Genomic DNA, 27,279 nt, shown 5'->3' with positions numbered 1-27,279 from the left:
CCCTGCTGCCATCTCCTGCTGTGCACAGCCAAAGGCTGTGCTCGGTGTGGGGTTGGGTGGTTAGTGGGGGTTGGATTAACATATAGTACAGAAAATTACTTTGATGTAAAAAAAAAAATTAAAAAAAATGACATTCACAGAGAAACACAAACGTTACAGGGACATTGTATTTAGGAAATAGAATTAAAAAAAAAACTTTGAAATGCACTTAGAAAACCAAAGGTTACAGGGACATTATAGTTAGGTTCTGAATTTACTGGCACAAAACCAGAAAATTCAACAGTTCTAGTTAGTTATTTCAAGTAACTATAACGTGCACCCTATTGCAACTATAAGGCCTGCCCTAGCCACGCATAGCTAATTTCCTCAGATACTACAGCACTCATAAAAACTTCTATAACACCATCGAAAATATAAATGAAACGTTAGCAGTCAAATTATTAAAGAAAAAACTGTGCATGGCAGAGGTGCGAGTTATAGTTACCTTCAGGCGCGAGTTCTAGTTACTTGAAATTACTCTTAACTATAACTGCTGAATTTCTATGGTTTTGTGCAAGTGCATTCAGAACGTCCCTCTAACGTTTGTTTTTTAAAGTGAATATATTTATATTTATTCTGATAAATCATAATTTATGTTTATTTGTAAATTGACATTAGGTTTTTAAAGCGTGTCTCAAAAAGCAGGAAGCAAAACTTCAGCTCATCAAACAAGCTGTGACTGTGCCAGCAGCATGTCAGCATCTCTAGTTCATTAAGAGAGCATCTGTGCTTAGATATTTAATTGCATACATTAGGAGGGTAACACAGTCTCAACATGCTAGTTCCAGATTGCATTAGGACAAATTCTTCCTGTGTTGCAGAAAGACCACTTTGCTGATACTCATTTTTCCGTGGAGTCTGCCACACACCAAAGCGCCTGTCTTGCTTTTTAAAAGCTGGTATGGTAGCTGTGAATGCCTAACAGATGCTCTGTGGAATCAGAGGCTTTTGAGCAGAGGAAACACATGGTTGCAGCAAGAATCTGTTTGAGATTCACGTTATACATATACCATGTACACATTGTCTGGCAAAGTGTGCCGTGTTTTTCTCTAAAGATTTAGTTGTGATCCTTGACAGTAGGTTTTTCAATAACAAGACTGCTGCATGATGTCGACTAAATGTCCGCAATCTCAAATGTTTAGATTCTTCTTTAATCTGTTTTCAGTCTGTCACATTAAACAAGTATGGAATTTATTTGAAGAAGAAATCAGTCAAGACCTCGACATCGTGATTTGGGATTACTCTTTTTCAGCAAGTGACAAAAGACAGTTTATGCAACACAATGAAAGACTTCGTATTTTCTATTTATTTGGTAGTTTGATGAAAGAGAGTTTCTGCCTCTGAACACAGTTTTGTTTTAAACTTGGGTTAGATGGCAAATTACATTTTGCTTTTTTTTAGGTAAGTGCAGTCAGCAAAGGGTACTTATTTAAATTCGGAGTACCAAATTGACCTTAAAGCAAGTTTGCACTGAAAGCTGGTGGTTCAGCAGCGATATCTTTGGGTGCTGTATGCTGTGTCTTCGTATAGGTGCTCAGCGTTTGTAACCCTCAAAGAGAAGGGTCAGGCCAGGCTGTTGTAAAATAAGAAAGAGTTAAAAAATTTCACCAGGGTGAACCCATTTGACCCAGTTGCATATTCCATAAAATAGAAAAAGTTTATTCAGGGCCACAGATGGTGAAAACAGTTTAATATCCCCCAAGGTGCAAATCCCCATTTTTGTGACAGAAAAGCCCTTCAAGACTCACAAGAAGGTACCATTTCATATCGGGAACACCCATGCAATCAGCAAAGCCCTTTGACCTCCGAAAGATTGGGGTTTAGGGTACAAGAAGGCCCTAGGAGGGTTGTCATTGCCTGGACAGGAAAGCTATGCAGATGCACTAGCAGGAGAGTATTACTAGCACCTCCGCTGCCTGTATTGCAGGGATCGCCTCAGGTCAGAGCATCACCTGATTGACCTAAAGATCTTGTGCACATGGCTAAGAGGTGCACAACACATTGCTCCATTGCATCATCAAAATCCAGGGAGCCACTCACTACATGTTTTTATGCGGGTTGCCTGTTATTGTGCTTTAAGTAAAACTTTTACAGCTAACAGGGGACGATGGCTTTTCGAACTTGAATTTCTTCCCAATTAACTAAAACATACTTTCGGCACAGTATAGGATATACTAAACATTGGCAATAGAGGGCTCTGTTATGTTGTAGTGGATCCTTAATGCACCCTGGAAGAAATCATGGTCCTTGGATCTTCATTTTAGGCCAGTTAACGGCAACTTAGTGCCAATCACATCGCTCTGACACGAGCAAGGTGTTGCATTTTCAGTGGCCTTCCATGTTTTACTTTTATCTAGCTGGGTGTCCGCTGAAATGTGTAGTGCCGTTATAAACTCGTATACAGTCCCGTGTGCTGGCCATGGTGTGATCAAAGCTGGTGGCACACCCTCTAGAAAGGAGGGGTGTGTGCTGTCGATTGGAAAACATGTGCCATCTGACACCAAGGCGAAATGTCTTAAATCCCCCTTGTCATGTCCAGTCAGCGTTGTGAGACTCAATATAGTCCCTGAAGCAGCCAGGTTGTAAATCAACCTCTCATGGTCTACAGATCTGGAGAGGTCACTGGGCTCCTGTTTTAGATAATGTACACACGACGACATTTCTAAGACGTTTGACGGTGCAGACAGCCCTGCTGTGCGTCGTTTCATTGGAAAGCTGAGCCTGCTTCACAAACGTACCACTTCGAGGATGCGTGCACTATTGACAGAAAGTATATAAATATAGAAAGTGTCACCTCGCGGCCCATCGGGATACCGGTGAGTGAACCGTTCTGGCTGCGTTTGCTTGTTCCTGGGCCTCGGCCAGTCCGTGACCCCGCAGTCTGCGCCCAGCGCGCGCCACTTCTTAAGAATGCGCTGCATGCTCGCTTTTGCGCAGGTGTTGAGGCGCGTCAGGCGGACAGAAACGCGAGCTGACGAGAGGCCGGGCCGTACGAGTGTGCCATCTGCTGCCTGTTGTTGTGGCCTGGGGCTTCTTCGTCATCCCAGCCAGACCCCCTCCATGACCAGCGACGCAACACATTTTCCCCTTGTGCTTTGTGGACGTCTTTGTGCGTCATTGGAGAGCTGGTGCTACGTCACGGCAAAATGTTGTGAGGTTCTGGAGAGTAGGGATACTGGCACTGAAACAACGTCTGTTATTAAACTGTAATGTCTTTAACGTACAGCCCGCTTCCCTCGGGATGACGACGCCATGGTCATAAAATGCCTTCTATAGTAAAAGGAAAAAGAATAGAAATCGAATTTACATTGGGACTTGAGTGAAGGGATGATGAAGAGCTAAAGGAGTGAGCCAACAGCCGAGGGAAAAAATGCACAGTGAGCAATTCTGAATTCCAGCCTCATATTGCAAAGTAAGCTAGAGAATGATTCTAATCAAGCTTAAATTTGATTTCACATACTACATTATTTTAATCATAGTAAAACAATTTATTTACATATTTTTGACTGCAGACCGTGTCACCTGTACGCTGCTTGTTTAGCGTTTTTAACGTGGCAGGAGAACAATAGATGGAAGGAGAGGACGTAAAAATAGAGAAGCGAGGAGTAGAAAGGAAAGGCTTACTATGTGTATAGTTTGACTGTCGGGCCCTCTGTGCCCCGGCGGACACGGACATCTTGCTGCATCGCCGTTTTAGCGACCTGTAGAACACCCACTTTTAAGTTTTAAGGTAGTATGACCGTAATGGTGAGAATAGCGGTCAGAAAAGCAGTGCATAAGGGTAGAGGGGCTGGTGATCTCTAATTTTTGTCGCAAAAGTCAAATTACTCTAAGAATTGATTGGGGGGCCAGGGGCGATTCTGTCATTCCTATGTGTGCCCACAAATCCAACATTTAGGGGCTCGTGTTTTTTTTTACCTGTGGATTTAACAGCATCGGTAAATCAGCATTTTTTTTATTTGAGTAATGTGATAACTGTGTGGTTGTTGCAGAACCGAAGCACACGATGGCAAGGAATCTCCGATTACTATTTTCACCCGAACCTCGAATGTTTGGGCCCTTTTTTGTTTGTTGAAGGTTTCTGTCTGGCCCTGCTCTGCATCAGTCCTGTGCTGGTGCTTTCAGCTATGCACTAGGCACCCACTGTCCGCCATAGTAGTGAACAGAGCAGTTACAGCCCTAGCATTCAGCAAGGGGTGAGGAGAAAAGATGTCAATGAACGACGTCACGCTCATTCTCAAGGTCTAGCGTGCAGAAGCCAGCGGATATTCATGGTGTTCATTACATTTGCCACATCCATCCGAGGCTTAAAGTTTGGCCAGAGTCCTTTGCAGATTGTCAAGTAACATTTGCCAGTGTTTTAATGCTGTTTTGGCAACTTTGCCCGAATCCAGTAGCAGCAAATGGGAACATGTGGACAATAGCTGTAACTCGGGTTCCTTAGATAGATATGTCGAATTAAAGGCTTGCCATAGAAAGCTGTAAGCCTTTATTTTATGGAGTGATTAAGTATGTATGATTGAAATGCCAAGCATGTTGGTATGGGCAGTGCAGTATGTGCGACAGACACCTCTGGGTTGATCCTTGACACAGCATAACAAGCACAGGGAAAGACGAAAGGTTTCTCCTTTCAAAGGTAGTAGCCAACCGTTTGACATTACCAATGTTTATTGATGATGCCAAAGAGCAGTAATAAAAAGAATGCTGGTTGCCAAAGCTGAACAGAATTGACCAAAAAAAAGTCAAAATGCTTCCTGTAGCGGGATGATGCTTCCGTGCACAAGCAAATGTTTATGATGCTACAGCAGATGTTTTGGCTTTTTTTAGGGTCAAGCCTACGAGTACATGTGCTTGCACATGCGACTCGTCTGCGAGATGCTGTTGAGATCAGTAAAGGTCTTGGAGCACGCCTGTCGCTCACCATTTGTTGGTTTGTGTGACTCTCTTCTTTACGTCCTCATAATTCATCGGCATGTCTGGCATCATTTGTGTTCCTTGGTGTGGAACAAGGATCAAGCACTAATTGATTTCAACTTAATTAGTGCCGTCCGCTGCTGCCGACGTATTGTTCGAGGGCACTGTCAAAACATGACAATTAACTTGTTCGAAATATGCGAGGCCCATTGCATTGCTTGTTTTAAAATTGATTTACTGTTTCAAGGTGGACACCTATCTTGGATTGGTAAATTAAAAAACACAATACGTGAAAGCGCAGTATAAAGCATGGAACAGGCTAGCAGCAGATTGTAGCTGCTGAATCCTCCAAAAAGGTGAATACAATGTGGAAGGGTGTGGGAGAAAAGGAGGAGTGGGGGAGGCGGGCGAGCAAGTGTACACCACTTAGTGGCAGAGAGCAAAAATGTCAAGCAGGGAATATCTAGGGGGAAGTGGTGTGGGGTGTGGAAGAGATGGAAGGAATAGGAGAAGGTTTTGAAAAACATAAGTAGAACAATACAGGGAGGGTAAGGAGAAACAACAGACGAGCTGGTGAGGGAAAGAGCAACACAAATCAAAGGGGTGGGGATATAAAGGTATGTAACGCATACAGGAGAAAGCAGGAAAATACATACACGTCTTTAAAGTCCTCAAAGAAAAGAAAAAAATGAGTTCTGCAAGGCAAAGAAAAATACAAGTTATCCATTCAAAAAGATGATAAAGAAGCTGTGCTCCAGTGTAGAGACAAACACAAGAAAAGTATGGAAAGTCCTTGAGTAAGAAGCAGGTAAACAAGATAGACTAAGTCCACCAGTTGTGGGTAGGGGCCGACCCAAAGCCCTCTGCGAGTGTTGGCATTGTACTCAATAAGCCTTTAACAAAAGACACCTAAAAGCTGTCTGTTGGAGAGACCTGATAACACGCATTGAACGGGGACCCACGGGAGACCCTTGAGGCTATTTGTGTCCTTTGCTGGCTAGCAAAAAAGCTGTATCTGCCTTCTTGACACATGGTGCAACTGTAACACAGCGCCACCAGAAGTGCATGTTATGTCACGGGGATGAAGAGATAACTTGCCTATTGTTGTTTACCATTGGTACCCCAGTACCTAACACACTTTCAGCCTAGTTTAATAACCAGGATATCAACAGTTACATCTCAGTTTGCCTTAGCAGGCATTTTATACTGTGTAATCCAGTTTTTGTAGTTTATAAAATAGGTTAGTAGTGCACTATAAACTATTAAATGAATATCTTATTGCCTACTGAGTTCTTTTAATTTTGGTCCATTAAGTCTCTAATTTGTTAACCGCAGAATTCTGTTTCAGTTGTATTAGGCTGCTCCCTTTGTTATATAAGCAACACCTTTTGTTGACGTCTCTTAGCTATGCGTCTTAAACTACCACCCTTTTATTGCCTCCCACATTTTTCATCCCACCTAAAGTACTTGGTGTGAGTCACATTTTTGCTCGACCTAGGTAAAAAAATATAGTGTTTGCACTTCGCACCTCCTCACATGTCTCACCTCTTTCATTTCAACTCTCTGCCTCATTCCGTCTCTTCGTGCTACCTCCAAATCCCACTACACTCTGCTACAAACTTAATGAACTTTTTATTTAAAAAAAACTTAAGTTGACTATATAACTTCTTTGAAGCATATCTTTTTGCATAAAATGGATGCAGCCAGTAGAAGTAATTTCCACTCGTTGACAGAAATACTTTTCTAATGTAATGCTTCTTGAGCTGTTTGCTGCACTCAGGCATCTTTTTTGGACAAACCCATGTCAGTTCATGAAGCAAGTTGTTTAACTTGCCTTCTGCATTTCCTTGCAAAAGTGTTCAACCTCCTTATGCGACCGCAAATCAATATTCCCACCTCATGGATCGAAACACCAGAAGGAGGCTAGATCACCAACTGTCATAAAAAGTATGTTGCTTTGCTATTGGCAAAGGGCCATATCCACACTGATGTCCAGAACTCCGATCCAAGGCACCATAACCACGTTGTCATTAAAATGGACCGGCAATAGGCTAGAAATTCTTAGTCGCTTATTAAAGTGCAGTTTTATTGAACTATGAATGTATCTTTCAATTGTCTGTCTTTGTGAGAGAAAATTAAAACGCATTTTTCTGCAGTGGTGTGGAATACCTCTAAATCTTATCAACTGGTCTGCTTATCAAATGAGATTTGAGGGTGGTGACGAAAACCAATGTTCAGAACTAATGCTGCATCTAGGCCTGCCTACTCATTGGAGTGATGATGTAAGGGTCAGTGAAAACAGGATTTCAAAAAACATCAGGAAAAAACGAAAGTGTAAATTATTGTTTCTCTCTCAAGTGTGGGCTTGTTCTGTTGACGTCATGGGCACCGGTCGTCTCCCAGAATGTCCATCTTATCCTCGCTTGTCTAATTCACCAGCACGGCCAGACATAGCTTGATATTCTTTTTTTTATGTGAATGGTATGATGTAGCATTGATAACCTCCAAATATATGTTGATGTGTGTGTTTTGCAGAACATGGAAACTCTTGGCTCCCCGAGGTCAGCAGATACAGTTGGACCCGACAGCATGGAAGTGCTGGCTGAAGAAGGGTAATTATTCAACTGACCTTTTTTTTTTTTTTTATATTCATGTTATTTGCTCACTTGTAGTTGTTAATGCTGTGACTGAATTCCTTGTTCCGGTACAAAAGAGAATGTGAGCTGGGAGCAGGTGAAACCCAAAGAAGGTAGCATTTCCTCGGTAACAGACGGCTGGCCAATTATGTTTTTATCTATTAAGGTCCTTATTTCTTTGGTTCGTTGGAAAAAAATGATATTAATGCAGTGTTCAGGAAAGACCCAACTGGCTAGAGCAGGGGTATGCCACGTAAGCCTAATAGTGACAAATCTGTGCCTAAATATTCTGGATTACCACTGACTCCATGTGAGCTCTGTTTAGGTTTATTGAATGCAAATTTCTTAAATGGATACCCTGAAAATAAGGCCTGGATCTGGCACCCAACCCCAAATTGTGCACCCCTGGACTCAGTTTTTAGCCTGACACCATTGTTTGCAAAGCCATTGTGTACTTCTGCTATTAAAGGTGGTTGGGTTGACACTGCTTGACTAAACATAAAATACTGGTGCAGGAAAGAATGACATTTTATTAACACTGTTGAGGCAGAAGATACTGTGCCTCACTGATTTGATTCCATGGAATGTTCAGGAGTTGGGCGCAACTAATGTGAAGTACAATAGAAATTGTTCTGCAAAAATTGGGTGAAGGGTATACAGATCACTGTCACTTGCAGGTGTCCAACAGGCAAGAATAGTGTAGGACTAAGGTGATAGAAAACCAAAGTGCAAATTAATGCTACCAAGCTGGAAATGAAGAGGCTAAATCTCAAGTGTTTGATGATAAACATAGTTCAAAAGTAAAGGGCAGTTCAGACATATTTTCATTTTTTACCTGCACCACCTCGCCAATCACTCCTCTGCTTTGTCACCTGTCTTATCAAGGTCTCATGTTCTCCATGTTTTTCAACAGTGGCGTGGAAGTAGGAAGAATTAATAAATGACAGGATGTTGCATTGCAGTAGGTGAAGTGGAAGCTTACAAAGCGACCTAATGTTCTGGATAAGGCACAAGGGCCTATTCCTGTCTTTCCATGTCACCTTGCTTTATTCCAGTAATAGGGCGACAAGAATGATACTTTTTTTGTAGTTATACTGAGGTAAAACGCCTAATAGTATAAGAGTGCAGCTGCGACTTGATTGCTAGTGGAAAGAAGCCTGTGATAAGAAAAGAGAGTAAAGTATCTGTATTGGTCGCAAAAACACTGAATCCAGTAGCCTTTATCAAAAAAATCAGTTGAGGAGATTCACTTTTCTCTGTTTTACCTGTAACACAAACAAGAAAGGACCTGTAGATTGATTAGTTTCTTTCATTTTTAGGCTAAATCCATAGCAACTGTGCTGTGTGTCCTATTTTCTGTTGAGTAGTTGAGCAAATATCAGTGTCCTGCATTTCTGCCTGATGCAAAAATAGAATATGGGTCATCTGTATGTGTCTGAAAAAACTTGTAATTGCGCTATCTGTAACTCATGTACACCATTGAGTTTTGTAAAGCTAAACTAGATTTATACCCTTTTCTTTTTAGCAAAGACAGCGAACCGGAGTCACACTGTGGTAGACATTCGCAGGTTAGTATTCAAGTGTTGTCCATTGATGATAAAAATTATGGGTTTCTAGAAACATGCCTGTTTACCCCATTATATCTGGGCTTCTTTTTGATAGTTTTTTTGTTTGAGGGCGCACTGTTGCTTACATTACTCAATGAAAACATAATCTTCAGTTGAAACTGCTTCTCTCCTCTATTTCACTACATGTATCCTTTGCGTCGCCCTCAGTGTCAATGTTTACTTCACGCTGCCTTGTTTCAACCTTCCCTCTTTCTTCCACTTCCTTTCTTTGCTCCTTCAGGTTCCCCTGCCTGCAAAGCTCCCTCTCTCTAATAGAGTGTGTTTAGCGTTTGTCTAGTGGCTATTTCGCCTCCACAGCCTGGACAACCTTTCCCCTGAGGGCTGTCCTGAGCCTTATGTGCTTTTAGACTTCTGTCTCCCCTGATCCCTATTTACTACCAGGTATGAGCTTTGTCTTGTACTTACAGCTGAGCACTGACACTACATCGTCACCAGCTCCTCTGTTGTGTTCAAGCTGGGAGCATCATGCGATGATCACTCCAGACTCGTGTGTTGGGGAGAAGCGCATGCCTAATGGAGAAATTCCAAAACCTTAAGACTGATTTTCACAATCGGAATTCTGTTGAAATTATCCTTCAAAATGTTTAAACATGAATTCTCATCTTTCTCAGAGTTGATTAATCATGTCATTTTAAGTCTCTATATCTAATTTACTTTGTGATGCAAAACTGATCTTCAGTCTCAACACAATTCTTAAGATCAACCCTTCACTAGGAGAGACTGGTCAGCTTTTCTACTGTTACCTGCAAGAAAAGCAGGTCACAACAACCCCTCTCATGTGGATATAAAAAAACACAGTATTTGAATTGAAGGCAGTAGTTGCAGAAGCAAACGTGTGTCGACAAGCTCAGTGTTCTCAAGGTTATGGTGACAGAGCTGGTATTTGCAATGCTGTCGCCATCAATGCTCATTTCCTCCCCACAATCCCTTTCTTTTATGTGTATCATGTGAATTTGGAATGTGTCTTATCGCTGTCTCTGAAATGTAGAGGGTAGGTCTTGCCACATGTACAACTTGTGGGCCAGCCTAGTCATGTAACGAGCATGGTGTTTGAAGTGCTCTAATGACACCACGGTTCACTGCATAACTGGGAAAAAATGTTTGTTAGTTGTTGCATCACATGTGTGATTGGACTATACCCAAATCGACGTGCACCATGCCTTTAATTGCAGTTCTAACTATACTTTTAACAGGCAGATCCAAATAGTTTTTTTACTTTATGCAATTCTGGTAGCATGTTGCAGATTGTCTTTTTATGGTACTTCGACATCCATTATATTATAGACAAAGAAGCAAAAAGTTCATAACTAAACACTCTTATGAAGTGAACTGTTAATTGTCATTATCTGTCGTCATGCCTGGTAAATGTGTGCTCATCTTCATCAGCACTAGAGTGTGTAGTGAAGAGTGAGAACAAAGAAATAGATGCCGGTGAAATAAAATCAAGCTGCATATCGGATCCTGCTCGTTTGAAAATATATCTTTATTTGCTACATACCAGAACCATGTCAGATTAGAACACTTAGACCAATCCAGTCTGAGCGTTCTTCTAGAGTCCCTGAGAATAACATCCTAACTTTATTTGAAAACAGCCTATATAGAACATTATTTCTGGTTGCTCGCACCACTGAATTTAATATCAAAGCAATCTAACTAGTCGTGTCCAACCACAGTTCATTCATATTTGGCACAGTAAAATGCATCTATATTGTTACTGTTCCCTAAATTGCCTGTATTTCCACTATCTATCTAGTAGTGGATACCAGGATCCTGGTTTTTTAAAGTTCCACACCATCAAGTAGTAGGCAGGCACACAGAGATGCCAGTTGCACACGGCCGTGCCTCATGAAAAAAAGGTATGCCACCACTATGTAACAATTTGATATTGCAGTGTGGTGATATGGCAAATGATTCACAATTAGGCTTTTTTCTGCTTTGTATGTTAGTAGGGCATGTGTGAGGCACTGGTCTCCACAAAGCACATTACCATGCACCCAATTGTGGAGCTGTCAGAAAATGGTCGGACAGGTATGTGAAAAGACCAGTCGGGCCTTTTTTTCTTGCATTGCTTAGGGGAAGAAAAGATTACCTTTAGCAAAGCTGCTTTGCCCTGGCAGTATAAAACCTTATTGGCTTGTTGGATCAGTTTATGTACAAGTTTTCAGGAGTTTCCATTAAGGTTTCGCCGCTCAGAACTACTGATCAGTTACACCTCCTTCAGACTTTACTTTTTTTAGTGCATTGCCCTGGTGATTTGTTCAGAAGTTTGTATGTACATGTTAGTAAATGGCTTATTAGGTGTGGAGGATGTGAGTCCTTCCCATGTAAGTCCAAAAGCCTGTCTTGTTCAACTCACAGGCCAATAAATGGTGAGCTCAACTCCTGGTAGCCCAGAGCATATGGCTTAACTGAAGGAAAAGTAGTTAGTAGCACCAAAACAAGTAAAAAGTCAAACTATATCACAATAAAAACCCTCATCCCGTTTCTGGCAGTGGAGAAACAATGAGGAAAACGACATCAAAACGACTAAAATTCAGTAAGAGGAACCAGCGAGATACTTCCTGAAAGATTTTAGGGCAGAAAGAACCAAGGAAAAGTAAAGTGCCAATCAGAAGTCGGTGTTCATGCTTGACCGGGACCTAGGTGCAGTTTCAGGCTGACTACAATAAAACAGAAGTCATGGTGAAAGATTTCACTTTCTGATTCAGGGCCTGATTAGGATCTTTGCAGATATCCTAACGTTTGTAGCGGAGTGACCCCGTCCGCAAAGATCATAATCAGGCCCTTGGTATCTAAAGTGAAAGTTAAACTCCTCAACGCATGGCTGTAGGCTGTATCCAATGAAGTCCTCTCAAAGTCGTATTGACATTGTTTCAGAGAACCTCGTTCAGTTTCTTATGCTTGGGGAAGCTCAGAGCGGGAACATTCAAATTTCGCGGCTGTTGAAATCCTTTCTTCGTGCGGCTACTTTTCGCACCTTCAGCGAGTCAAGATTTTTAACATCAATCTTCGTCTTTTTTTTATGGAGCTCAAAATCCTCCATCGAAGCAAGCCTGAAGATGTATCTGACGAAGTTCTCTTGAAATCAAACACCTGTGCTGTGAGATATCACTAATGCTCCAGAGGGTTTAGAAATCCAATCTTTTAATTACTTTTTGGAGCAGTTTTGTATGCGACTTCTATCAGCTCAGAAAACGCTGATGGAGAGCGTTCATGAACTACAGTAACTTAAAGGAGAGCAGGTATAGGCCTGTCCGTTTATTTCTAAATGAAAAGGGGGCCCTAGGGAAGAGAAACGTTCTCTGGGCAATTTGTAGTCCGTTTGGCATTAGTCCGGTGGAGGGCGGGGGGGAGGGGGTTATTTCCAGAACAAGTTTGGTGTAGTCGAAGAGGAGTAGATTGCTCATTTCCCTAAACTCACCAGTGGCCCGTACACCAGCAGCATGCAAGGGCCAGAAGGTGCTTCCTTATTTGGGGTGTCATGGAGTAGTGCACCATGGCATGGTTTGCAGTAACACAAATGTGATAGAAAGAGGGATTTTCTCACAGTGCATCTATCAGTCTATCTATATTTTGTTTAGGAGAAGGAAAGGGTGGGGCAATTTATTGATTTTGTGCCCAAACAAAACTACATTCAAAAAGTGGCATTCACAGCAGCGCAGTAGTATTAAGAAAGTCAACAGTACAATATTTGAGGTAATTCCAAAAAATGTAAAATTCCTTTCCCCTAATCTTGTCACAGTTTAATAGCCTTTAGAACTCGGAGTCTGTTTCAGTTTTGGGTCGGATCAAGCTTTATAACTCTGTATTGGCACCACTACTCCAAATCTTATCATGCTCTTTAGGCATCCACTTGTCTTATAAACTGGTACTTCTAAAGTCATACTGTGGTCCATCTTGTTTCACCAGGCTTCTGCAAAAGGCCTTCGGTGGCTTGCCTATTTCTGGCACTGTCCTTCTGGGTACAAGGAAGCCCAACCACAGTAAGGCCTATTTATAGCATTTCATATCTAAATCAGCTGATCTATGAAGCAGTGCTAATTTAGGATCAGGCACTATTTTCCATCCCAGCACCAGCTCCAATTTGTGATGTACTCCACTTCAAAAGGGTATAGGTTTGGTGCATTGCCAAGTTGTGTGTAAGAGGTATGCTTCTTGGCTTGTGCATCTAAGACATTCTGGGGAGTGAGCACGGACCCTTTTCCAGAGCTTCTCCGTGGTCAGAAAGGTAAAGTGTAGATGTGTAGGCTGGATCAGTCTGAATGTTGATGCTTTTGTGGAGTCTGTCCTCATTTGTCAGTTCCTCAACATCTCTCTCTCCTATCAAAAATATCAGGGTATTAATGACAGGTGATTGGTACTGTGGGGATATCTCGTGCTTCTTCATTTGCCCTGTTAATAATTAGGCTTCAGCTAGGTTGAAGTCCCCAAGTTGGTACCTCAGTAATTTCGAGAACCAACGTGTCTCTGTACATAATTGGGGAAACTCTTTTTTGGCTTTTTACCAGGACAGAACTGTTTTTAGAGTGAGGGTTTCTCAGTAGTTGAAGGGGGCAATTAATACTTTTACATTAATTCCCATTATGGGAAAATTGCACCATTGTGTGAACGGAAAAGGAGCATGTCCTCTTGCTACGGATTTTTAGGCACAGTGCTCATGTCTATCCTACCACACTTCACATCCCTTCTTGGCTCTGTTTTTTAGTGATTTTCTAGCTGAGTATTTACCATATTTCGGGGTTTTTCTTTGCCACAGATGAGCTGTTGTGAGTGTTTGCCTCTCAGTCACTTATACAAGTCTGAGACAATTGTATGCTATCTAGGAATTGTGTTAAGAAATCTCTTATTGTGATTTGCCCCAGTTGAACAAGGCTTTTTTTCATTCCATTGGATTCTAGCACTTTGAAATTCACAAATTGACAGATATTTTCTTTGGAACCAGAGACCTTTGTGAAGTTAACTTTTTGACAGCCTAATTTCCCATATGTCTTTGGATTTGCCAGCATTCACAGGAGAAGGATGCACTTATAATGGGCCCATAAGTGGAAATGTTGATCAGTGGGCAAAATACACTCATAGCATCGGGAGCATAAAAATATTCACCAGAGTGATCACATCGGTACATGCTATCTAAGTTGATGAGAAGTGCATAGAGGAAACGCTAATAGCGTGCCTTCCTTTCACAGGTTCCAATTTCAGTCCCATGTTTAATTTTGTTAGTGGCTGTATTGAAATCTGAAAATATAAAGAGGTTCCTGGTCTCCCGCAGTAAGCGGCCCAAGACAACCTTTCCCTTCTATGCTCACATCGAGAGAACAAGGATACAAAATTCAGACACAGAGTGCCACAGTTAAAAGAAAAAAAAAGTGCTACCGCACCTTGTACTGGACCATGGATTCCCTTAAGGTGAAAGCACAATTTACTCACAAGCGTTTTTCCTTCCCTTTTGGCAAGTAGAAAATACCAGAACTGTTGTCTGGCCAGCCTAAAACACTAACCGTTGTTCGATTTGAAGATGCTCAGGACGAGAAATCTAAGCAGAAAGCAAGCCCGGCCCTTTATGCAACTAAATGTGTCTGTCATTAGTCAAAGAAAGAAAAAATTGTGATTTGGGAATAATTTCCATTAAAAGTACACAGGCTGTTCCTAAAATGGCACATGAGCACTCGGAAGTAGTGTCTTAAACGTGTAAGTTGGCTGAGATGACTGCAAGGCATGTGACCTCTGGAATCACCAGTAGTGACACAAGTCTTCCATACTGATCCTCTGAGATGGAGGCCAGCAATATGTTCGGCAAAAGGTTCTGCCTTGTTGCCTAAATCAGCACCTTTGTTTTTCCTCCAGATTCTTTGTGATTACTAATACGGACACTTTCTTGGGTTTTCTGAATAGGAAGAAATCCATGAAACCCCGCTCAGCGGCCTAAAAAGTAAGTGCTCTACGTAAGAAGATTGGAAGACGAGGAAACTGGGGCGGCCCCTTGGGCCAGCGGCAAACCAGAAATCTCTAAACAAATGGCATGAAACGGGCCGCAGAGGGGAGAGAGGAGCTGGTCCTGCGACGCTTGCCGAAGCCAGTGGTTTGTCTTTTTCCCATCATGTGCCTCCTTGCAGATACACCAGTAGAGTGGGGATGGCCCACGGAGGTCCAGGAGGACTGGGTCTTTGCCAGATTTTCACATTGTCCTTTAGAGGTCCATTTACGTACAGTTAATCTGAACACTACTTATTCGGATAGTCAATGATTCACTCAGACTAGGCATGTTTCTCTCATCCTGGTCCTACATCGACACAGTTGTGGAGGCCGACAAGCATCGGTTTTGAGGCCTCAGTTCACCCTGGGAGAGCAGTAGAGAAACACGCGAGGAAGCCAAAGGGCTGGAGGGACTCCTAAGAGGTGGTGAAAGGACAATAAGCCCAGAAGTATTCCCCTGTGGAGTTCCTTGAAGAGAAGACCCGTGATGGAATTGCTGTGAATTGCTGCTGGAAAGAAAGGTACGGAATGGAGGTAGCAGGCCAGGCTGATGTTACATGCACCGGATTTGAGGCGTGATCATTAAGCTGCATGAAGAAGTTGATATGGAAGTTAGCGAATACATGTTAATTGGAAAATGGAGTTAAAAATATTTTTTTTCTTTTGCTTACGTAGAAATGAAAGAGCGAGCCATGTAACGGACTCCCTCGGTACCAGTGACTTTATGCTGAAAGCACTGAGCAGCATTCAAAAATTAATTTCTAAGCGGGCAAGTACATCTGAGACGCAATTAAAAATGTAAATTAAACAGTAGTCGGTGTAACTGTAGAAAATTACCCTCTTCGTCTTGAGATGTCACGTGATTTACTTTAAATGCGGGATGCATTTTTCGAGCGAGAGCTGAACATGGTACTGATTAAAAATCAAAATCAAAAATCAATCTTTTCGAGCTTACCACGCAGGCACTGCCAGAGCAATATAGAGGCAGTTAAGACGTCAAGTAAAGCAGTCCCCACCGCCCCCAGCACGCTTTCCTAGCGCATGATTGAACCTGAAGCCCACCGCTGGCGATGCTGCACAAGGGGCAGAGCACTGCTGACACGCTTTTGCGCTTTCTTCTTCGTTGTATTGTAATCGTATTGTAATCTTATTTATATAGCGCTTACTACCTCTGACGAGGCGTCGAAATGCAGAAATGTGAAATAAACGACTGATTTTTAAAAAAACAAAAAAACAGGAATCTACCAGCGTCAAGCAAAGTGAAACATGTATTGTGTTACAATTGAAGCTTCTAGGAGCAAAAAATGAAACGTGAAAGTCGGAAGGTTCTCTCTTCTTGTTGTGTCGGGCAGTGAATTTCCATTGCCTGACTAGCATATTCTCTTTCATCCTGAGCAGTGGAAGCAGGCTTTGAAGTTAGTCACCACCTGCCCGCCTACCATTCTAGAAGGCTCTAATCCTAGCAAGTAAGAAAGGCAGGTAGACAAATGCATCTTTGTGGAGGACTGTGTGTGACCTGCAGGAACATGTGCCGCGAGGGTTCGACGCAGCCTTTCATCCTTCCTAGGTCAATAAAATCAATATCACTGAGTTTGCAATAGTAAAACTTGTTAATGAGCTCCTAAAGCCTGTCACATACACAGTATAGTTGTAAACTACATACTGGAGTGGTTTCCTTACCTCCGTGCATCTTCCCCAGTCACCACCAAAAATGACTGGGCACAAGGCATCTCCCAGAGGCAGGTCCTGCTTTTTTTCAAATCTGTGGGCGTGAACAGGTTCTATTAACACAGGCTTGCACTTAACTGAGGCGATGTTACATATGTTTAACCAGCTTTTCTTCCTCCCCATTAGTCTCCAAATTAAATTCAGGGACTAGTGCAACATAAATGAAAAGGCATTGGCGAAGCCAATAAATCTTGCCTTTGCTATCCAGCAGTGATTTGCTGGTTTTACCACTCCATGCTTTGCAGCCCACTTGTAATGGATTTTCTAGTGTTTTTTCGTACTCAGTTACAAGATGACCACAGTGCATGTACACGCATATGCAGCTTTTATCTTGTAATGGAGTTTAAAAAAAAAAGAGAAAGAACGAACGAACCTTAAGAAACCTCGTTAAAAGGTGGCCAGAATATACATATGCATGGTGGCCATTTTGAAAAGCTTGACTTTGCCAATGCTTGTGCATCTATTCAGTAACCATTGGCAGTGCTGAAATACGAGTGAGCTGGTGCCAGATATCACTCCCAGGGGAGATCCACGTCCTGCAAAAGCAGTTGTGGGGGATATTGCCGAGGTGGAGCAGAGACAGTAAGGGGTTGTAGCTCAGTGGTGAGTAACAGGGACTACTTAAAAACCCAAATAACGGCCCACAATACTCTATGACTATAAGGACAATCCACCCACCCTGCTAGTGGCAAAAATGTCACTAGCCAGAGGTTGACATAGCTGGGCAAAAGATCACTTTTCTGTTATGTATGTAGGTGTATTGGTAAAATGGGGTCTCTGACAGACAGGCACACATAAAACGACAATAATCCTTGCACCAGTGCCACTAAATTATCAGAACTTCCTTTGACCTCCAGTCAGAGGCATGTCAGTTTGCTTGCTAGTGCTACTCCCTCATCTTGACACAGGCCTCAACCACAGTAATAATCCAGAACTGCCAGTGGGGCTTGGGTAGCCCTTCAACCAGCATCCTGAACACAGTTCTCCAACAGCACTGTAAAATCCCCTCCATCACACAAAATAAATACTGGCAGCATTTCACACCCCGATCTCCTAAATGTTGGACCATATGGAAGCAACATTCTCCTTTTGCACATTTAGAAAAGATATGCCTTGTTGGGTCTCCTTGTTACCTCCTACAAAATGTTTTAAATCATACAGCATTACTTACATGGATGTAATGCTGTAAAAAGAAAAGTTGTCTGGAAACAAATGGGCTATCGTTCTGCAAACTTTTGTCATTTGCCATTAATGTGTAGTGCTATAATGAATTATCGCTAGAGGGAATATGCAATCTTGTGTAAATATTGTGCATGGGCAAGGGAAATAAAATTATACACAGACAGCGCAGTAATAATTATTGGAACCATTGGCCTCCTGTAGAGAACATTTTGCTTTCGGACTTGTTGAATTTTATGAGAGTTAATGCCTTTGACTATTTTATGCTTCGCTGAGACCCATTGCATTTACTTTCAATTGTCTGTTATTGATTTGAAATAAATGATATATTTTTAAATATAATAGTAATTGACGGGCTACACCCCAGTTAAAAGAAAAAAGCATATGGGCCCAGCTGATACAATGATCTAGGCCCAAAAAGAATAAAAAGAATCTTAAACTGTTGAACATAGTGGTCCAGCAGCCATGTTCTCAGACCAGAAACGAGTCTTGCCCGAGATTAACACAGTTGGAGCACCTGTTTCTTAGTATGCAGAATTAAAGGAATTCATGGCTTGAGGGTCACAGAGACGTTTGCTCAAGCCTGTAAGTACACAACTACTTGCCGTGACCTACTCCTGACTCCACAGATAATGCAATCATGTGGATAATTTTAGGTTGGTTTTCCAAATCAACCTAGTCTGTAAACCCATTGGATATGTGCTGGGGCTTTCAGAAAAATATCGAAGTAGAAGGCAATTTTTGAGGTCTCACTAAAGACCGCTTCAGCTGTCTGTCTGGATACAACATTGTATACCATACACCACAGAGCCAATCCTTGTCAAGCCTGGATGGCCTTCGTTTCAATCTCAGTTATTTTGCTCCTATTTGTGTCTTTCCTCCCTTTCTGTTTTTGCCCGTCCTCCCTCCAGGAGCTTTTAATGTAGTTGTCTCTAGATGCAACATTCTTCAAGCATTTTAAAGAAATCTACGTTTAAACACTAGTTTGATGTATCAGAAATCAGGAAGATTCAGGGGGGTCATTAAGAGTTTTTGTGAGCAGCCTCTTCCCTCCATTAGACTGCCTGTGCGGCCTGAACCCCACCGGCCCTGATAGGACTTCACCACAGGGCTGGCGGACGGAAACAGTGTTTCCACCCGCCTGTCCTGCTGTGAACAGGGCCTTAACATTGATGCCGGCACCAATGTGGCAGTGCAGCAGCACCCGTTGCGCATTCCACTGCGCGTAATTCAGGCAGTGGAATGCACAATGGGGCTGTGCATGGGGGCCCCTGCACCGTCCATGCAAAGTGCCCCTCCCCCTTCGGCCATTCTGCCAACCTTTCCATAGTGGTGTGAACTGCCATGGAAATGCTGGCGGGTGGGGACTACTAATCCCCAGGACTGCGCTGCAAGCAGCACTGCCCTGGAGGATGTGAATCCACCGGGACCGCCAGGCTGCCGGCTTGGGGCAGCCTGGTGGTGTCGGTGGTCTGACCGTGGCAGCTCCGCACAGTCATATTGTGACAGTCCCACCGCCAGTGACCCCCTCAGTTTTGATCTTGACCAGCTGTTCAAACGAGAATTGGCAGTGCTAGTTTGCTTTACATGTATGTAAAGATAAGCCAGGCCAATTAGCATTGCAAAATGCTCGTTAAGAATTGTGCTTAACTGAAAATGTTAATGTTCCACCATATCACATTATTCATACATAGCTGTACGAAGAAGCTGAGCACTGCATTCTAAAACAGACAGCCCTGAATAATATTCAGAAACAATCTTTCAATTTTTTGCGAGCCCTGCTCTGATTACCTTCCTTGCTTTTATGGTTGTTATTGAAAAATAAGCCAAGCCTTCAGGGTTTAAAGATTGACATGAAAATAATCCACATTGCTTGCTGCCAGGAAAGACATTTGATATTGTGTGGTCACTAATATTGCCTTTAGATAAGGTGAGTTGAAAATAGTAATCCAAAATGTCATCTGCTGGAGGAGGTGTCGTGGTGTTTAGAAGGTAGGCAGACAGTTAATATCTACTCTACTGCTCACATTCACTCCCCTACTGTGGACCTCCCAATCAAACCCCCCCACCCTTCCACCCCCACCCCACTCCTAAAAACAACCACTTATTCAGATCGAATTATGAGGAATTAAAAGGTCAGGAACATGTTACATTCCTCCAGGATAGTTTTACATTCCTTGTGCCTGGTAAGCCTGATGCTTGTTGCTGCGGGGCGAAAATACATACCTACAGTAAATGAAAAGGCATTCAGAGTTGTCGGGATGTAGGGCTAGCAGATACGCTCGATTAAGGCAGCAGAAACTTGGGTAGAGTACCGAAAATTGGATTCCATTAAACCAAATCATCGCTCAGCAAATTTTGACGACTTACACAGCAAGTGGAGTTGCCGTGGCTATGTTATCCTCTAGTTGTTCGGTTTTTACAGTACCTAAGCAACAACTGGCTGAAAAGTATTGCGAATGGATATGGTTAACCGTGGTTCCTAAAGGAACACCTTTTATGAGTGAGGGTGACCGTAGCTGTCAACTTTAAAAACAAATTAACTAGTCTGGTGGGTTAGTACATCTGCTGCAGATGTTTGTGAACTGTGAAGGTTGTTTGTTCAATCTGAGCTGGGCCAACACGATATTTCATCTTCCCCAAAGCCCTTAAAAAACAGTGACATTGATTTGGGTAAATGTGACACCTGCTATTTTAATGTTACTAAGTTGCAAGCTGATTATGTCAGCAGACAACACCTAAAAAAAGGTTGTTTCTGTTTTTCAAATCGTTTTATTAAGATTTTATAGATAAATGTAAGTACAGCCATTTTAAATGATTGAAAACACAGGTTAATCCAGAGGGAGGTGTGTACAGCTCTGCTGAGAACACCAACATAGCTTTATTAATGGTGAGGTTCAGAGGTGAGTAAGAGTTGGTTATGTGGGTGTGAGTTGTAGCATAGGTAGTTGGTGAAGTTTGGTAATGTTTGTATTGGTGAGTTGATGTATAATAGCAAGGGTGTCTTAGTAAACTTAGGTTCCCCACCTTTAAACTGTGGACGCTCAGTGTATAGAGAGCAGAAAAGAAGATAGAGAGCATTAAAGATAGAGAAGGGGAGCTTGTGTGGGGTTAAGGTAGATGGAGGGGGCAGGATGGGGGAGGGAATTGTAGTGGGCAAGGGGTGTGGGTATGGAGGGTGTTTATGCACAAAACGTATCAAGCTTGGGATATATTTTTTCCTTTCTTCTATAATTTGTGTTCAAGTGTGAGTTTAGGGAGTTGTCTGCTCCTCTAATGAAAAGTAGTGATTCCCACCAGGCATGGGGGGAGAGTTTGTATAAATCTTTCCATTCAGAAAGTATGGTTAGAAGACTACATACTATGGAATATACTTGTCTCTACAGGTCTCAAAACCTTACTTTCTGAATGGAAAGACATCTAAAAAAGGTTTATATTCAACACAGGGTATTTGAAGTACATCGATACTATAGGTCACATATATGTCTAATATGTAATCTCGTTTTTATGGTCGCGCGCACAAGCGCTTAGTCCCTGTTGTAATCGCTCTTTGGGCTTTTAACCACGCCCATGTCATGTCTGTCACTTCCATTGGTTTGTGGGCTTGCCTTTTAAAATCCGCTTGATTTCATTAGTGAAAGGCATGCATATGTCATGCCTTTTTCCGTGTTTAACCCTCCTCAAGCGCACCGGCCGACTGCTGAAAACATAGGAGGCTCCATGTTTTCAGAATGGTTTCCGGACTCCTTTATATTTTTTGTTTTCATGATCGCGCTGGGTTTTACATAGCGCGATCACACTCGGTTTTTTGGTTTTCAGTTTCAGCGCCATTACGCTGCATTTTACATAGCGTTTTTTTTTTGCTTTCAATTTGTGTGGCAATAAAAGCCTGGTTAGGTGTTTACAACGCTAATAGCTCTAACTCAAGCAAATGCGAGACCCGTTGCATTGCAAATGTTTGTTTCTTAAGTATTCACTATTAACACTTTCCAGTTACTGTGCATGTACCACGTAGTGTCACTGTATCTGGGCATAAAGTAAAGGCTGTGAAAGTCCAGACACCGTTAGAATGTTAAAGACGTGACTTTCCTCTCGATGTTCCTTCCTGATTCATAGTGAGTTCCAGGTTAAGAGTGCCGCATTCAGCCACTTTTACCCATAGTCAATAAGGTAGTTTGTGAAAGATTATCAGTTGAATATTTGAGAAAGGAATCGCTTTGTAAACTACCAGGACATTTTCAGTCCTCATTCAAGCAGATCCTCCCTCAATTTCACTGGCGCACGCTAGGTCAAATGTTACTAGTATTTTGACCGGTGTGTGGAATTGTGTCCTATGAGAAACAGAAACTTTGTTGTTGTTCTGTTCTATTCTACATCCTCATATTCCATTACTGCCTAGTAATCCTCCTGAAAGAAGTTCTTCCTCAAGCATGAAGTGAGGCTCCTCATGTGCCTGGCACCCTGCTCCTAGCCTTTCCCAAAGTCTATATTAGGCCCCTAAGTCTTTGGTAAAATTTTCCACTCAAGTGACTGTATCTATATGCCATATAGGTACTCTCAGCCCCATTTCCACTTGTCCTGAGCAAATAGAAGCACCAGAGCCTATTGTAGGGTTGACCCTCCAGGAAGATCGCCCCCAGGGATTTCTGACCTGGGCAGACACAGCCCCTTGCCATGGAAAGAAGCGGCACTGCTTAGGCACTTTCCAATGTACAGGAGCCCTATGCTCTTGTAAGACAGCAATTAGGAACAGCTATCCGGAACTAAGAGAATAGACTGAGTACAGTGAAAATGAGCAGCCACTAGATAAAATGTATCAAGTTGACTTTCACCCGGTATACCCAACTCAGTGGAAGGCAATGACGCACTTATACCACGAGTGTACAGCCTCTTGGTTGCCTGGTTTGTTAAAAATGAACATGAGTTTGTGGCTATCCACTTCGTGTGAACTGACGGTCTAATGGTCTGTTATTTGGATTTGGGGGGGGGGAGGGGTCACCTGAGGTGCTACCACTAAACTGGATCCTCTTCTACACCCAGAGATGCTGTATTCCAGAGGCTGTTTAGCTATGTGCTGATAGCCAAGCAACTTTGCACGTGCCGCCCTAGAGCTCCGTTCACGTGAGAACCTGCTCAAGCCAACAAAGCTACTAAGCACGAATGCCAGGAGACGAAATAAGGTATTGCTTCGGGCCTTAACATAGTGTGATATCTGCTTGGAGGACTCACCTGGTTAGACCGAGTAGCATGTTTGTCCACCTGTGTGTGTATGGGCAAACTGGAGCCTAATCCACCATTGCTCCTGTATGGTTCTACTCTTCCTGGAAGTAGGTTTTGCCTTTTACCAGAACGGTGGGGGAGGGTAGTCTTATTCACTCTGATGGCTCCTTGTCCTGAAACTGACAGAATATCCTCCTCACCTCAGTAGAATGTTGAACCTGTCTGTTATATTCATCTGCTAGCATGTGCTTATCACTGGGCCAGGAAAAAAAGATGACAATAACAAAGGTTAGCACTTTTACAGTGAAGGTTCAGGAAGTCACAGAAATTCTGAATTGTTTTGACAGACTGCACACATGAAGCCCTTTGCAAGAAGCTGCTTCTTGTAGTTACAGACCCACAAGAAGAAGGAATTACTAGTATAATAGACCTGTATTCGACCTCAAGAATCTCATAGTCTCATAAGGTGGTCTAATCTTGTTTGTCCGACTAGGAAAACAGAATTGGGGTTATAAAATTGCAGATTAGTAATTGAGGCACTTTGTTATATCCTTATCAGTTTAAAAAAAGAGTATATACTGAAACAATTATTGTACAGTAGAACATTTGGCTGTCACACACACTACCACAAAATCAGTACATTGAGAAATGTATATCAGAATGCGTGTTTGTGGTGCAGATGCATTATTTGGGCTAGAGAGGGAGCTTCTGTGGCCTTCCTGTATGGTCACATATTAAAATAGCAACTGTTATATTTTGTCTGTGTTTTGACATCATAGCTGCCAGATAGACCTTTCACTTACAGTATGAGTGAGCTTTTAATCCATCCCATTTCAACCATCTGTTTTCATGTATCAGCTTCTTTCGGTCATAGGCTTGAGGCCTTGTCAATCATGACTTTGTACATCCTGGTGGGAGTAGTCATCTCTCATCTATTGCTTATTAGCATTATCTATTGTCTGCTCAAGTGCTTGAATTGAACTGCATGCAGGACTAGTTTAGTCCTCTTTGTACACCCCTGCTGGCTTCCTCCTGGATGTTTTGCTGCAATGTGCTAACGCAACATGTGTCAGGACATTAAACCCAGGCCAGTTGGCTTTGCCAATAATGCTTTTTCTCTTGTGTCCATTGCTAGCTTAATTGTACCCTGTATGCTTTTTGGATATTGACAGGGCTACTGTAATTGAGATTGTGCGGCTGCTGGGTTTTCCACATAATGATTGATTTTCCGCAATTCCCACCTAATTCATCATCTGCTGCATAATCTGCAGATGTTCATGAAAAAAAAATTGTTTCTAGCCCAAATGGTTCAAAGGTTACTAAAACGGCAGCTACACGTGTTGCTGAGCAATGGAAAGTCCTTCAGCAAAGCTGGACTGGCCCACTTTCTGGTGGTTATTGCTACATTTGGGTGTTAAACGGGTACTAACGAGGTGCAGCCAGTATCCAGATAGAGTTACTGAGTTAAAATATGATGAAATAATAAAGTAATACTATTACAAAATGTGCCGCATTAAGCTGCATAATTTGCCTTTTCTTGCCACATAATTGAGTCAACCCTGCCGCATAATTTGACCCTCTCCTGCCACATATTTCCACTGGCCCTGGTTATTGATCGAATAATGAAGAGGATTTCAGCTACCACTATGATGAATCTTATTTGGGGACTTAGCTACGATGTATTTACATTTGCCACATGTTCTACTAAAATCCACATGTATGCAATCATATTCTTTCCTTTACTACCTGTAAGTAACTAATTTGGTAAATTGTGTTCTTTGTGCCCGTAATTTATTATTGCATCGATCCATTTAATTTGTTATTACCAGGTTAATTTATTGGCTTAAACCGGACTGTTGTCTTTGTGACCTGTACTTAATTAAGACTCTGCGCTTTGGAATTAAACACAGAACTAAAGACTTTTTAGGGTAACCAAAACAGTGTGTCTGGACTTCCACATTATTTGCCTTTTTTCACTAAATTTGTTCAAAGACTAAGACAGTTGTGCTTTCAAGCAGAAAAATGCTTGCAGCTAAAACACTGTTAAAGTAGAGTTAAGGAGTTAAAGATTTGATGAAAAAAGCATTTAGATTGATGGAAGGCTGGGAGTATACCTAAATTAATATTCAGCATTGTTTTGCAGGGAGGTCAAACCTTTAATAACAGTAATAATATGCCTTATTTCCACTTATTCGATATATTTTTATTTTGAATCAAGTTATTATGTTTTTCCACTGACCTTGGCTGCCCTTTTTAGGTTGAGCATAAGCATACCACCTCTTGCATACTTTTCAGTATACTTCTTCTGTGAGCTTCCAGCTATTTCATTTGTTAGTTTCAGTTTAATTTAAAAATCCTTACTTACTAGTGGTCAGTCATGCATCTTTGTGCCTCCTTCTTTTGTGTGGAGCAGTGTCTAACTACTGTTTAATTACACTTTGCCCGGTGTATATTGTCTGTAGGGTACTTTTTTGTCTTTTTTTTTATTTTGTTTTTTTTACTTTGTTTCCTGCTCCTGTCCTGGGAAGCCTCCCTTTCTATTTGCAAAGCATTCTTCCTCGAGGTTAGCTGTAATCAAGGCTGTAAATCAGGCTGTTATATTGGTCACATTTGGTCTTTTTGTGCTCTGTGCACCTTCTCTCATCTGCCTGGCTCCCGCCCTTCCTTGACTTGGATTTTCTTTACCAAGTGTGCCTACCTGTGTTCTGAGAGCAAGGGCGGAGGATTGCTTGTAATTGCTTAATAGCCTAGGCACCCAGCTCCACCAGGGCTCCGCAATCCGTAGAGACAGTGCCCACTTCTGCTCCATACTGAGATCCCACTTGCAGCTCCATCTGTGCACCCCAGTTCACACACCCAATCCCTCAGCTGTGCTAGGAACCTTAAACACACTGTCTGCCAGAGCACCTCAATTCTTGCAGTCAGCACACTCTGCTGCTCCAGTACTAGGACCTCGGACGCAACTCCGTCAGTGCACCTCACTTGCTCGCTCAAAGCCCTCAGCCGTGCCAGTGCCAGGAACCCCACACATGCTGTATGCCAAAGCACCTCAGTTCTTGCAGTCAGTACACTCTACTGTTCCAGTACTGGGACCTCGGGCACAGGTCCATCAGTGCACCTTGGTTCACACACTCCAAGCCCTCAGCCATGCCCGAGCCAGAACACCGCTCACTGTCTGCCAGAGTACCTCAGTTCGTACAGTCAGTACACTCTGCTGTTCCAGTAGTAGGACCTCGGGCACAGCTCCATCAGTGCACCTCAGTTCTACCCAAGCGAGGTCACTTCCTTTCCTATACTGAGACCCGCTCACATAGAGTTCCATTACAGCAGCTCAAATCTAATATTCAGTCCCACTGCCAAGCCAATACCAGACCCAAAAGAGCAAAACACAGCTCAACCACTGCACCTCAAGTCTAACATCTAGTGCTATTGTTGATGGGAACCACCACAGCGCCGGCAGAATCCATCATTTCTAACATTCAGGGCTCATTTCTTCTTATTTTAAAGGCTCACACACACGCCTTTCTGGACTCGCTTCAGAGACAATGACACTCCCATACTGGCCCCAGTCGCAGCTTCTCCTTGGCACCTCCATTCTAACACGTTGCAACACTAGCATACCAATAGTAGGTTCTACACATAGCTCCATTAACGTACGTCACTTCTGACCTTGTTTCCCTTTTGCTATTCCAATACAGCAGCCCACATACAACTCTGTCAGTGCACCTCAACCCTAACCTGCAGCGCCCCATTATAGTTACATGGTGCTCAGTTTCTCGTTCCTCACCCGCTGCCTTTCTATTATTCCAGCACTGGGCCAGGACACAGCTCTGTCTATACCCCCAATTCTGATCTTACGTGCCCCAATATTGCTGTATTGGGGTTCACACACAACTCCTGCTATTCTGCAATGCCCCTGCTGTTCCACAGTCTGCCTTCTGTTTGAGACCACGGGGGAGCCT

The 27,279-nt window shown here is 42.6% G+C and overlaps 1 protein-coding gene across 6 annotated transcripts in view; it reads left to right on the top strand.

Annotated features, from left to right (window-relative positions):
- Window positions 1-27,279, top strand: part of FAM13A (family with sequence similarity 13 member A) — an 848,928-nt gene that overhangs the window by 620,796 nt on the left and 200,853 nt on the right. For all 6 annotated transcript variants that reach the window (XM_069230260.1, XM_069230261.1, XM_069230259.1 and 3 more), the window contains 2 exons: window positions 7,489-7,565; window positions 9,115-9,157. In XM_069230260.1, the coding sequence (XP_069086361.1) occupies window positions 7,489-7,565; window positions 9,115-9,157 (120 nt within the window). The remainder of the gene's footprint in view (window positions 1-7,488; window positions 7,566-9,114; window positions 9,158-27,279) is intronic.

Source organism: Pleurodeles waltl, chromosome 1_1 (genome assembly GCF_031143425.1).
Source record: "Pleurodeles waltl isolate 20211129_DDA chromosome 1_1, aPleWal1.hap1.20221129, whole genome shotgun sequence".
In the NCBI taxonomy this organism is placed as follows: Eukaryota; Metazoa; Chordata; class Amphibia; order Caudata; family Salamandridae; genus Pleurodeles; species Pleurodeles waltl.
Note: the sequence above shows the minus strand (reverse complement) of the source record. Positions and strands in the feature narration are given on the sequence as shown.